The 14,795-nt window shown below is 39.4% G+C and overlaps 1 protein-coding gene across 3 annotated transcripts in view; it reads right to left on the bottom strand.

Annotated features, from left to right (window-relative positions):
* Positions 1-14,795, bottom strand: part of Ccser1 (coiled-coil serine-rich protein 1) — a 1,107,714-nt gene that overhangs the window by 1,033,978 nt on the left and 58,941 nt on the right. For all 3 annotated transcript variants that reach the window (XM_005374255.2, XM_005374256.2, XM_005374257.2), the window contains exons 2-3: positions 9,361-10,725; positions 5,634-5,818 (exon numbers count right to left, since the gene is read on the bottom strand). In XM_005374255.2, the coding sequence (XP_005374312.1) occupies positions 5,634-5,818; positions 9,361-10,684 (1,509 nt within the window). In that variant the 5' untranslated portion in view covers positions 10,685-10,725. The remainder of the gene's footprint in view (positions 1-5,633; positions 5,819-9,360; positions 10,726-14,795) is intronic.

The following is a 14,795-nucleotide window of genomic DNA, read 5'->3' as shown; positions in this document are numbered from 1 at the left end:
GGGGGAAAGACAATATTTGCAGCGGAAGCCACTTGAAAGGCCCGGAAACAGACCCAAGAGACACAGAACAGAAAACCAGCACCCTCCACCGTGTGCATCCAGCCCAATGATTAATGAAAAAGTCCTGCTTAATTGTTTCTTTGGTTTTGTCTCCTCCAGACTTAAAGCTATACGCCTACCCCAGATGAAAATGCCCGTTGTTTATCCAGAGCCTCTAGATAGACCCTCTGGAGAGTATCTCTGACTACTGATCAACAACTATGACCCCTTTCAGCATGAAGAAGCCAGAGCGGCCCATTACTCCCTTACTTCTTCAGAGGGGGGAATGTTGTAGGCAGCTGAGTTAGATGGAAATGTTACAGGCAGTCAGATAGGGCCAGGCCCTCGAAGGAGCCAGTGCAGAGGACCAGATACCTGGCAACTGAGGGAGAGACAGGCACCTCCACTGTGCCCAGACCTCAAGATAGAAGATTAAACAAAGGCACCCACATGCCTCCCTAGGGAAGGACATCTGGGATTAATATTCTAAATTGGTAGCGATCACCTTGAAAAAGCCAGGAAGAGTCACTAGCCCACCTCCCTACAGGAAAAGCCCCTCTTCTGTATTCATGCTTGATTGCTACGTGACTCGCTTCCCCATTTGATAGTCACTTAATCAAATTACCTGAACAATTATACTTGCAATCTTATTGGCTGACCATAGTTTTGTCCCACCTCATGCCCACCTTTCGATTTCCCTTTCTGCCCCACCTTGGACCCGCCTCACCTGGTGGTCTACGCTCTACAAAATGTCTGGGAAAGGCAGGGTCCTTGGCAACCCACTCGGCCCCTTCTGCCCTCTCTTGGACAGAAGCTTTCTTTCTCTCAATAAATACATTCTGCTCTTAACCTCGTTTTTCCTAAAATTCATTCTTCAGTTTTAGAGGACAGGAACTCATCCCAAATATTTTTCAGATTGGGGATTTCCTTCCCCTGTATTACCACCTCTGCAACTTAATGCTCAGCATGTGAAATTGAAAAATAAATAGAAGTACAAACCACACATCAACAATAAAATGAAATAAAAATTACAAAGCCCTACTACAAAGCCATTAAGACTCAGAGCTTGTTGTTATCACGGAGCCAAACTGACCTCCACTTGGGCCCTTGACTCCCTGGACACTGTGCTGTCCATGACATAGGGATCTGCCTCACAGTGCAGCACGCACTCAGAGTCAGAATTCACCGTGAAGCTGACAGAAATCCCCACATTTCTCTTTACATAACATAGCCTGCCAAGAAAATTACTAGACATAAAGACTGTACTTTAAAAAAGCTTTTAAAAATTTTTAGGCAATTCAAGGTAAACATGAAAGTTATTCCTTAAAGGAAATTTAAAGAGATTCTCCATTTAACATAGTTTGATAAAATACAGGAAATGTGTTTATTAAATTTTTGCAGATACAGTTTGCTTTGGTGTAAGAAATGTTAGCAAATCCTAGTTTCTTCTGGGCCTCTGATACTTATTAAGTTAGCACATTCTGCTGTTTCTGTTCCAGAGTGAAATATCCCAGTATATAAAAACAGTAGAATTGCGGTGTACCTGATCAATTAGCACATATCTTTGACCAAGAAAAAGAACCCCTGGGTATCTTATTAAGTAGAATCATATCTGACAGGTAAATCGAAATCCCCATAAACTACATGAAGTAACATAGTGCTGTCTAAGTGTGCATACCCTATTTTTAATGTAATTTTTTTATCTTTCAGTAAAGACACTGATATCACTCTTAACAGTAACAAGAGGTAATACTAAATTTTAATTTCAGAATTAAGTACTACATTTTGTTTTTGTTATCCTTTGTCCTGTCTCTTAGGGAGAATTATAGACTGGGACATCGTATTTCATTGCATAGAAATAATGCAAGTAGAATAAAACTTGGCTCAAAATAATTTTAAATCTAACTCACTCTTCCAAAACTTTGTAGAGTTTCAAAATTTGGATCTAAATTCCTTTAAATTTGCTATTATGCAATTCTGGGGAAGTTGCTTATTTACGTTCTCAGTACCTTATTTTATTCTTCTGTAAGATCTGACTAATACAGTACCACTTCACTGCTAGAATCACTGTGAGGCCTGAATGCGACAACAGATGAGAAACATTTTTAAAAAGCATCAAAAATACATGTTAGTCTTACAGTTACAAAATAGTACCACAGATTCATCCTTAAAAGCTATTGCTTGAATTAATTTGTAGAGAAAATGCACCACTCAGTACTCATTAATCATTTGTCTGACATAGATCTAAAACTACAGAACGCATCCTCACATCTCTTGTTAAACAGAGAGGGCAACCTTGGCTGCCAAAAGTTAAACAGAATAATTTCATTCACTTTAGCTTAACTATTGAACCTTGCAAGTAACTGAAGGATGAGATATACATTACAAAATCCAAGGGAAAACAGTAAAATCATGAACTAAATTTGGTATGATTCTTTTTGAAAAGTCAAAAGCATCAGTGCCATATATATTTCAATAAGTATCATGTCCAAGTCTAACAAATGAGTGTGGCATCTTTAATTTTTTTTTTTTTTTTTTTTTTAAATAAAGTAGTAAAAAAATTGTGGTCCCCTGATAGATTTTCTGTATTCATGGCAACGGTACCATCCTGCCATCTAGTGGACATGATTTAAACTGCTGGGACAAATTTTGAAAATATATAACCAAGACCTCAAGCAAAAATGAAATCACTTTTTGCGTTTTGACATTTTGCATGTGGACCTGCAATGAACACTAACTTGGTGACATTACAAGCAAAACTATTTAAATTAAATGTAATAATAAAATGTTTGAGGTATAAAAGAATATGTACACTGGAAGGAAGAAAGCCTCTTTAATAAATGGTGCTGGAAAAAGAGGCTGTCTACAGGCCAAAGACTAAAACTAGACCCATGTCTATCACCACGCACCAAGCTAAAGTCAAAATGGATCAAAGATCTAAATATTAAAAACGAACACTAGGGGCTGGGGATTTAGCTCAGCGGCAAAAGCGCCTGCCTGGCAAGCGCAAGGTCTTGAGTTCGGTTCCCGGTACCGGAGAAAAACCAAAAAAAAAAAAAAAAAAAAAAAAACGAACACTAAATATACTGGAAGAGAAAGAAGGCATAGGGGTAAGGCAGAGAGTTCATGAACAAAAACCAAACTGCAGGGGAAATACTGCAAAGAATCAACAACTGGGACCTCACCTTATTGAAAAGTTTTTACATATCAAAAGAAATCACCAACAGTGTAGAAAGAAAACCCACAAATTGGGAAAAAATTTTAGCCACCCGTCCCTCAAAGGACTTCTATCTAGAACATATATAAGGAATTTAAAAAAAAAAAAAAATCAGGCCCCACAAATTCAAAGACCCAATCCAAAAGTGGGCATCTGAGATGAATACACACTTCTCTAATGAAGAAATACTAATGGCAAATAAATACATGAAAAAATGTTCAACATCATTAGTCATTTGAGAAATGCAAATTAAAACAACACTGAGATTCCATCTCATCCCAGAAAGAATGGCTATCATCAAGGAATCAACCAATAACAAATGCTGGTGAGGCTGTGGGAAGAAGGAACCCTACTCCACTGCCGGTGGGAGTGTGGACTGCTACAGTCACTGTGGAAATCTGTGTGGAGATTCCTCAAAAAACTAGGATTAGAGATCCCATTTGACCCAGTTATTCCCCTTCTGGGTGTTTTTCCAGAAGAAATGGAAGCATCATACCACAGGAATGTATGTGCACCCATGTTTATAGCAGTGCAATTTGTAATAGCTAAATTTTGGAAACAACCCAAATGCTCATCAACTGAGGAATGGATAAAAAAGTTGTGGTATATCTATGCAATGGAGTATTACTCAGCTATAAAGAAAGATAAATTCAAGGCTTTTATGGGTAAATGGATGCAACTAGAGACCATACTCATAAGCAAAATAAATCAGACTCACATGTGTAAACACCACATTGTCTCCCTAATATAAGAAGCTGAATGAGTAAATAAAATTCAAAAAGTACAATAGATACTGTGAAAGGGAAAGAAACTGCTCAAAAGGAAAAAAAAATTGGGATAAGGGAAAGGAGAAAAGAAAGGAAGGGGGAAAAATATACATATACACAAGACAGCTAAGATAACTGTACTACTAATTTCTATTGATCTATGGAAAGGAACAGTTAATGCTTAATTTTCTGATCAATTTGCATGCCAGTATCTGGTAATCTGAATAACTATTTTGAAGATAACAATATGCAATATAACAACCATTGTTGATTTCCTATTATCTTGTTCTGAAATTCTGTATGTTTTAATTTTTTATGTTTCATTCTATTTAAAATAATAAAAGTCTTCAATTTAAAAAAAAAAAGAATATGTAAAAAGTCCAATTGGGGGAAATTTGAATATACAGTATAAAACTACTAATATAAATACTCCTCTATAAAGAAGCAGTGAAAATTTTATGAAAGGAAATGTTTTGTAGTACTTATCCAATTTTTTAATGTTGTAATACTTGAAAATCTTTTAGAATATTTTCTCATGTGTAGAGAAAATCTTTTAAAATATTTCTCAACTGTAACGGTGATGCAGCATTTTCAATGTATGAAAGAACAAACAGGAAGATGAAATACTGTGTAACATCTTTGTACAAGTGCAGATGTCATCCCACAGCCTTTTCAGGTACTAAACAAGGAAGTAAGAAGCTCACAATCACATGTCAGTCTGTATTTCCTGATTTGCCCAAAACTAACAAATGGCAAAGCCAGAAAAATGGCTCAAACTCATTTCTGTATCTCACTGTTACCTCACTAATTTATTACCAGATGAGGGTGGCCTAATATTTTCATGTGAAACTTAATTTTCTAAAATACATGGTTTATGATTATTTTTCCCATGTATCACTGATAAGTAGGTAGGTAAAGTTATAGTATAAAAGGGTAAGAATGAAACACATTGCTGAAAAAGGACTCCTAACGGCAAGCTCATCATAATGTTCATGAGATCTGAGGGCTTGGGATCGCTGTGCACTCATTTCTTCCCACCTCCAGGGCCTCCACAGTGTAGGGAAGCTTCACATACATGTCTCTGGGGCACACTGGCCAGGACTGCAAGCTCGGCTCACACCTGGCCAGCCCGCGGGAATCTGCAGTCTCTGTGTGTTCACACTTCAGAGGGCATTCACAGCGGCCCCCAGTGCCACACCCAGTGTCACTCTGGATGATGGGGCACTGGGGGACCATGGAGAGGCCAGGAGTGGTCCTGGCAGAAGTGTGCCTCACAGAAGGGCATTTTTCAGAGTGAACACATGACATGCAATGAGAGTGTCCGAGGCATCTGCCCAGTCAGCATCGCTCTTACCTTGGCATGCTACAGGCTTGTCCTAAAATGGAGAAGCCACAGCAGCAAGGAAGACAGGGACCGAGGCAGCTCCTGCTGTGCCTGTTATCTGTCCTGTCCCGTAAGAATCTCAAGTGAGAAATTCGCCTCTCTGAGTTGGGACATCCACTGAGGACGCCAACTTCCCCTTCAAGTAACAGGTTCCTTTGGCAGGAGGCAGGAACACGCCAGATACGTGAGTGTATTTCACCACTTCAAAACGCACGTCAGTACTCACCAGACTGTTCATTTTTGAGGAGGAGGAACCTGCTCTCTGCTTTCTTAAGCTATTCACTTCTTCTACGTTTCCATCTTTGGGTTTCAAAACCAATCTGCTGCTCCCTGCAGTTCCCTCTGACGAAGACCTCAGTCGTCTCTCTATAAATCTTCCTTCGCGATACGGACTGAGGCTGCTGGCAAGAACTATTAAAAAATTAGAATTAATAGAAATAGTGAAGGGGAGTTTCAGAAATGTCCCATTCAAAAATAATGGCAAATGTAATGTCATTCAAAACCTCTCCATCACAGGGGAATCGCAATTCACAGTGGCAGGCGGTTTTGCTTCATTATGTAATCTCTTTGAAGCCAACAACTTTTGAAGTCTTCCTCAGAACAGATAGGAGTCAGAGAAACAAATCTCGTCCTTGTTCCTTCCAATTTTATGCAGGATCTGATCATTTCTCACCACCTCCTTCCCAGGTTCCTGGATCAATACTGCGCCGCTCTGCGAAACCCTTTCCCCTCTGCCCACTCACGCCTGTCTCTCTGCATCCCTACCTCACAAACCTTTCGCCTGGCGGCCAGGATGCTACAAGCAAGCAGGAGGGGGCGCCTCCGTTCCCATCACGGTGCTGCTGTCCTACAGCCAGCACTTTGGCGGAGGCCAGAGGTAACTGGCTTTCCAGATTCCTGTCTCACCTGTCTCACTCCTGTTCCGTCCACTCTTGCCCTTCATGCTGCCTAAGTCACAGCAGCTTCCTGCTGTTTCTGCTGCACTGAAAGCAGCCTAACCCCACATCCTGAGACCCAGGATCCCTGCCCTGAGACATGGTACCTTCAGGTACCTGCAGGGCTCACTCCCTAAGTTCCATATTCTATTGAGAACCACAGGGATATTCTCACAATTAAAGAATATTATACTGTCATCTTTTCACTATTGCCATTACTGGCTTATATGTCCAAGAACAGATGACACATTGCTAACTTACTGTACTGCATTAAATGGCTTAGAGTGGTCTCAGTCAACAGATTAATAATCACCATGATAACTGTTCAATAGTCCTCGTTTCCATTCAGTGCACAGTATTGAGTTAGACATCAGGGTAAGTCATCATGACAAAATAAGAATGGTGTATCAGGATCATGACATTTCTACCCTTTCTTGGGCCATTTCTTTCTTTTTCCTTTCTTTTCATTTGCACTAAAACAAGATTTTCATCCTTAACATATAGCACATGTGCCCATTTACCTCTAACAGTGGATACCTGTGTGTGATGTGCAATGATCCCATCAGAGGGTAACTGCATGCTATTTCTTCTTAAATGCACCTGGATGCTAATCTGAGGCCCAACATTTGCTAAGGGTGATCCCTTCCTCAGTGCTGATCCACACGTGTCCCTGCGTGAGCTGCAAGCTGGGCAGAGGATGACTTCTCCCAGCGCAACAAGGAAGATTTTTCTTCTGTACAGGACTGCCTTCCTCTGGTTGAGTTCTAGAGTAGCTGTGCTACACACCAGAACCGCCAAACCAACCCTGGGGTAGTTAAGCAGGCTTAACTTAACCTTAAAACATGGACAAGACTACCAAGTTCAAAAACACTGAAAAAAGTCGCCAGAGAAAAGTGATCCTGTGTCAAATATACAAAACATTTTAAGACAGCTATAAAACTAGTTCATTTATTTAGAATTTAAAGAGTGCTATGCTCATGGAAGGACTAATTAAATCATAAAGTTTCATGATTACTGATATCATAATTTATCATGTGACTTAAAGTTTATTATTTTAGGTCATAAACATAGTTGTTTAGAGTCTGAACTTTGGACTCAGAAAGTTACAACTTCACTGAGCTGGTAATCAGCTGTCTGGCCCCTTGATCCCAGTTTTTCTTTTGTAAAATAGGAAACACAAGTTTACCTCACAGGGTTTATATCCCACTGAGTCACTTATTAACTCTGTAACTTTGTGACTGAGGACATAGAAGTGATCTGTCTTCCAATTTTCTTGTCTACAAAATAGCTTGTAACAACACTAGCAAGTTCAATCATGTACTAATTAATGCATACAAAGTATGCAAACTAGCATCTGGGACATCTTTGACATTGAGAAAACTAGTAATAGTAGCAGCAGAAGGAAGAAAGCTAATAGAGGAAAAAAACCTATAAAAAGTAATGTTCACAAGTAGGTGGAATACACTGAACAGTTCTCGAACTGAATCTGATGTGCAATAACAGTCTTCTGGAACAAACTGAACTAATTCACATACAAACACTCTTGGTTTAAACCCAAGAAAATACGCTCCAGGTTGCACAGCCAGTTCAAGTTATGGGCTGGGTTGGATCCAGGCTGGGTCCTCGGACTCCAAGGTCCATATCTTTTTTTTTTTCCTGGTACTAGGGAGTGAACTAGGGCCTTCGCAATCAGTTACATCACTGGTACTTTTTTTTTCTTTTTTTGAGACAAGTTCTTTACAAATCAAATGAGGAATAAACGTGTTGATCCTCCTACCTCTGCCTCCCAAAGTGCCAGTGAGGTAGAAGGTAGCAAAAGAAAAATCTGGAGAAAAATGGGAGGGCCCATGTTGGAGCCCAGTTTCTGGGCTATACCTGAGGAACAAGATAACTAAGAAACAGCTCAGAAAGAAGGGACATTGCAGAGTTATGCCCGCTTTCTCAGACTAGATCCACCTCCTGAGTTAAACATTAGCCCAGGACCAGGGTGCCCAAGTCCACAAAGAATGGGGACGGTAAGCAGGTCACCTTTTTTATGTACAGCAGACCCTCAGGGATGTGCACAGTGGTCTTCTGTATCCCTCAGCAAACCTCGACCCTAAGTACCCAGGCACGGGCCATGCAGATCTGACAGCACCCCACTGAACCCTGCAGCCCGTCCTCAATCCTGCGGACTCCAGATGCCAGGACAGTTTGTCCAAAGGCCATAAAATGCCAAAAACTCTACTTCCTCACACAAGCCCAGTCAAGCCAATCACTGGCAGGAATCAGACCTCAAATCAACCCTTTAATCCCACCCCAAACTCCAAGGCTTAAAACTCTCAGGGTCAAGCTCCCTCAGGCTGTGAGCTATTCTCAATGGACAACTCTCACCCTGTGAAAGGGATCATTTCTTCTCTCTTTGCAATAAATCCATGATCTTGCAGCTACTTTTGGGGGTCCTGCTCAATTCTTTGTTTAGGACAGTAAGAGGCTGGGTAAGACTCCCAGTCTGCTAACACTAGGACGGTACTTTTAAAGGTTGCAATTCTTTTATATTTAGAGACTAGGTTAATTTGCACAAAACATGGATCCCAGTTAAGAGTGAAAGCTTTGTTAATACAGGAAATAGAGTTTAAACTATGCAAGTCTCTTTTGCAATAATTTTGGCTGGAATATATTCATTTTGTTAACCAGTGAATAGCAATACTTCTATAATGAAGAGCAAAAAAAGTAGTCTTTATTTTAGATAAAGCCATACTGCAAATAAAATTTGTTCTTTTCCATCTTCTTTTGAGATCAGAATCTGATTAACTCAATTAATAAAAATGAATTCTATTGCCTGATCATATTCAAGTACAATATAATTGGGGTAAGCTTAAAATCAAGCAGGGGAAATATTTAGAACAAATTATAAACATGGTCGATCACAGAGAGTGAAAAAGAATGCATGGTTTCCATTCATGAAACAGTAAAAGAATCAAATAAATTATAAAAAACATGAATACGCTTTGCATTACACAGAGAAAATCAGTATACCTTTGGCAGTATTTCCTTCATACCCATATGATGCTTTGTTAAAAAAATGGTGATCACCGGAAGAAGGTATTATCCTTGAATCTGAAACAGGGTGCATTCCTTTCACACGCTCAGCTATTGCTTTATGTGTCTCATACCAGCCAAGTTTCCTTGGGGAGCTTGTCCTCAGCATCGTGTCACCATTTTGCAATGCCGTGTTTTCCTCTTTCTGAGTATTTGTGGGCAGGGGAGTTTCTGGGCGGCTCACATTCCTAACAGGTAGCTCAGTGACTTGCAGTAACACTTCCTTCTGATGAGCAGCAGAGTTTTCCGGGAAGGAATTCAATTCCGCGCTACATCGACCTTCTAACCTGTGTTTCACAGGAGAAGGGACCGCACAGGGACCAGCACCCACAAGCTCCATTGTGGTTTTTGTGAGAGCAGCAGGATTGGGAGAGCACTGGGAGGTAGAATCACTGTGGCCAGAGCTGTCACAGTGGGATGCCAGACTTCCACTTTTAGGAAATGCATCTGCTTCAGACACAGAATCTTCAGTCAAGGCTAAAAATTCTGAAGGTGTCTGGGCTGTGGTGAGATCAGCAGAAAGTAAGGGAGACTGTAAGGAGCTTCCGGCCCGGTCAGTTGCCTCCACAGAACAAGGTGGAGAAGCTCTTACCAATACAGGTTCTCCCTCTTGGTCCTGTGCGATTTCCAGGGAGAGTTCAGACTGTTGTACCAAAGAAACGGATTGGCTCTGCGGAACTGGCTTAGGGAATTTATAGTGAGATGAAAAAGATTTCGGGAGTAGCTTCCTGGTTGACTGCTTAACAGAATGCCGCGTCTGTTCCTCTGTGAATCCAGAATCATCTGCCTCACTTTTGCCAGAGCTCAGACAATTGATAAAGACATTCTTATTAGTCGAGTGCTCCTTTTCCCTTTCAAAATCCTCCGTTAATGACCTTGTCATCTTCTTACTTCTTGAACTACTGAAACCCACAGAATGCCTTCCCCTGGTTTTAATATGTTCATCCAGAGTCAGTTTCTGCATGCTGCTGTGACCAGGCTGAGCACCATTTGAAATACTGAGGTTCTGGCTGGTAGGCTCCTGCTTGGCTTCACCTCCCTTCTTATGGTGGAAGCTGATGGAAGGAGCTCGGAATATGCTCCTGCGTTTCCCTGTACTACCTGAGCTCGAGTTAGTGCTGGAAGGAGAGGAACTGTGGACACCCACTGTGTTACTGGACGAGGGTGAGGAAGGAAGGGAGTCATGTCTTCTGCTAATACTTCTTCTAAATATTGGCAACCGAGAGACCAGCGTAGATCGTCTTGATCCTGAGTCCCCCATTGGGACTCCAACGCTTGTGAAGTGACAGCCAACTCAGCAGCCTGAGAAAAGTTAGAACAAAAAGAAGATGTCAAGAGAATTTAAGTAGAAGTCAGATCTGGAGAAACAAAATATTATTTTTCAAGACATAGCATAGGATGTGATTTATATGTAAACAATTAATAATAGAATTCTGATATTTAAGAATTGTTTTGAATTTGTAATTAAGGAAATGATGCAATTTATTTGCATAAAATCTTATAATGGTACAAAAATTTGCAGATAACAAAACAATTTTTATCCAAAAGGGTTAGATGGTGAGGTAGAAGATCATTACTGAGCACCAGGACTTAACTGCTCACAAATGATTCTATAATTTTGGTGAGTTGCTTGACCTTAACCTTTCATGTTTATCTACTGAGATATAGCAGGTATATAACAGCTACAATCATGGGAGACCAAAAGATGCAGACTTAAACCACAATGGTGTTGCCAGGCTCAAACAACTTTATTGAAAGAAAAGTCAACTGGGAAAATTCTCCTACTTCATAATTGATTTCAGAAGTTTAAAGATAATCAGACCTTTGGTACCAGGAACTAAGTCACAGAGAACATACAGTAGGGTTATAAACATGTTAAACTTAGGAGGGAGACATAGTATGAGTTGAAGACAAGACCTGAGTGAAAGTTAAGTCAAGTGGAAGTCCTGAGAGATGTGAAAATTCATATACAGAGAACCAGAAACCATTTATAAGCCCGATCATTACCAGGCATGAGGGTGTTCAAGTAGGAGGTGAACATGAGGAAGGTGGCAACTACAGTTCATCAATTTTGATGCACCAAGTACTTTTCCAAAGATTCTCTTTCACTGCTTGTAACTGCCGAAAGACGCAGTATTACTATGAACATCTTATAGTGGAAGCAAAGATAACTTGCCTAGTGACACCCAGCTAAGTGGTAGTAAAGCAGATTAAGAAATTAAGCCTTCCCCACTTCCAGACTGGCTCGTAGTTTGCATGGCACTCACTCGAGTGAAGAGCGAAGGCTGCTGCTTACAGAAAGCTCTGCCCCGCTTTCACTACAGGAATTCTGAATTGCACGGCCAACCTCACTATTCTGCTGGCTGCTACTGCCACTGACTTTCACAGTGCACCATCACTTGGTCCCTACCTTACTGTGCTTGTTTTTAAATTCCACTTAATGTCCCACCTGAAGTGCCTACTCCTGCTTTGTCCCTATGAATCAGAGTCAGTTTTATTTGGCTTCTTTTGACTGAATTTACCTGCTAGGCACTAACAAATACATAAAATTACAAACCCGCCATTTTATCATCCTTAGCGACATGAGAATTGGTCAAATATTTTCATTGCCTTGATGAAGCATGCAAGAAAATTAAGACTATTCTCCTTCAGATGCTTAAAACTATTACTATTTTGCTTCAAACAACATAAAGTCTGATAGATTTCCATTTTAAGGCTTTTATGGGCTCTTCATTGTAATCACTGAATTTTGGTTACTTTAATGGATTTTAATTTAAAAATAATAATTGAATATCTTTGTACAGTAAAGGGTTATACTTCATTATATGGTTTCTACTAAGGAATAATTAAATCAAACTAATTAATATATCTATCACCTCAAAGATTATCCTTTCCTTGTGGTGAACACATATATAATGTACTCAGCAGTTTTGAAGTACACAATACATTATTTTTGACTCTTCACAAATAATGCTGTCAAACAATCCAAAAAATACTCCCTCTGTGTAACTGAAACTTTGCAACCTTTGAACAGTATCTTCCCATCCCCCATGCCTCTTCTCTAAGTGTAATCTCTGGTAAGCACCATTCTACTACTTCTTCAAGTTGGTCTTTTCAGACTTCCACGTACATGTTGAACATGTACAGATCATCTAGTACTTTTCCCTCTCTTCTGGCTTATACCATTGAGCATAATATCCTCCAGGTTCATCTATACTGTTGTAATAGAATTTTTCTTTGTTCTGAAAGCAGAATGACTTTTATGTATGCATTCATCCTCTGGTGGATACTTCTGTTTGTTTCATATCTTGGCTATTGTGAACAGTGCTACCATGAACACAGAACTGAAGACATTTATTTAACGTATTGACGTCAGTTCTCTGAGATCAGTGGTGGTGAACCTTTGGCACACACGGCACAGAAGGCACATAGAAGCATCTGTCTCAGCATGTGAGCCACGCCGCCCAGTGTAGTCCCAGCAGCCGAGCATCAAATGATGGGGCACACAGGCAGTGTGGGCACGCAAATCTTTAGAAGGTTCACCATCACTTAAATATATGCCTGTATAGGGATTGCTGAATAGCATGGTATGTCAACTTTTACTTTTCTCAGGAACCTCCATACTGTTTTCCATAATACCTATACTAATCTACATTTCTGCCAACAATTTACAAAGGTTTCTTTATTCTCTGATGAATCTGATTTAAAACAAACCATATATGAATCACTCCCAAGATATTTTAGTGTTGTAATGCTGCTGCTAAAGAAAACTTAAAATATAAACAGAAGCAATTTACCTCTTGAAAACTGTATTTTTGCAAGTATCTTTTCTTCACAGTATTTGTTCCAAAATACTCAAAATGCATGAAACATTTTTCAAGATTTTGTTCCTAATGTTTCAACTAGTATCAACCTCAGCTGTGACTTTTTTCATTTATATGCAGCATTTATTTTTACTTAATGCCTACTGAAGAGTTTTTTCCTTTAGAACATTCCTTACCATAATGGGTTAGAGCTGGCTGTGAGTATGTGGACTTCAGGCATTAATGTCAAAATATTAACCATCTTTATTGAATTATCTCAAAATGTATGTATACTGAAAAGTTCTTGACTTTTCTTAGAATTTTTTGCATTTGAACTCGCATTAAAAGTAAACCAATGACTCAATTCCATGTCTATTTTGCAAGTATTCAAGTGTTCAAAATATTTAACTATGGAAATTTTTCAGAAAAAAATTTTCAATAATCATACCCCTATTAAACTATGAAAACAGTCATATTCCCCTTGGGTTCCAATTACACATTTAGGCTCCTGATATGCATTTGCTAATTTATTTACATAAAATCATCGCAGATTTCAAAAGATACATGCTCACTGAATGGGATGATCTGGAAGAGATCTAAAATCTATTGAAAATGAACATCATTTAGACTTTGCTTTGTCTTTTATGAACACTATCTCCTACTGAGAATGAATGAGTGACAGATAAAATAAGTGTAGGTCAGAATTATCCATGCTCTTGAGAAATGCTCTTTAGGTCCTGGGAGTTGTCTACATCTCCAGATTCAGTATTCCTCTGCTCGCTCATGAGCCACATTCCTTAACGACTCCCACTGCTGTTGACTTTCACCCACAGTGATGTGGGTGCTCCTGTTTGGATTGTCTTCCCTGCACTTCTCACACAGCAAAACTCCCAGTGGTACCACACTGCCCCCTGCAGGATGCCCTCTCTGACCCCCACACTATGCACATAGTACTCCCTGCTATGTATCCTCAGTTATACCTAGCATAGGAAGGCTCTGTTTATTTTTATCTTCAGCTTTTTAATGGTAAAAGCCACCTCTATCTGCTTTCATATTCTATTTCCTAATAAAATATAGCATTAGCGCCTCTGGAGTAAACATATTTCAGAAAATAAAGTTTTTACTTGAGCATATTGGGATTTCAAACATAAGTAAATAGACAGACTTTATACATACTGCCATGAATAAGTGTTGAAAATCCTGAGGTTAATTACAATGAATACAGTTCTGAGACAGTCAGAAGTTGGTCAAAAGCTTTTCAAGCTACAGAAATTCAATAGTCTGAAACTTTTTATTAAATACCTAAAAACAGGAAAAAATTAGGCTGAGCCAGTTGATTGAAACAATATGACATCATGTGAATTTCAATTACTCATGGGCACTAACATTATAATGTGCTAATTTCATTTATTAATAACTTCAAGTCCTTAGAAAATCTTGTATATTTCTTATTTTTTCATACTTCCAAATTGGATAAAGCATCTTTTCTCTATTCTGATACAATGTTTCTTGGTTCAGAAGCCATAGTTATACTAATCGTAGTAGGTCATTGACATACGTAGTTTGATC

This window comes from Chinchilla lanigera, unplaced genomic scaffold (assembly GCF_000276665.1).
Source record: "Chinchilla lanigera isolate Chin_1 unplaced genomic scaffold, ChiLan1.0 scaffold00004, whole genome shotgun sequence".
In the NCBI taxonomy this organism is placed as follows: Eukaryota; Metazoa; Chordata; class Mammalia; order Rodentia; family Chinchillidae; genus Chinchilla; species Chinchilla lanigera.
The sequence above is the reverse complement of the archived record's forward strand: the minus strand, read 5'-3'. Positions and strand labels throughout refer to the sequence as shown.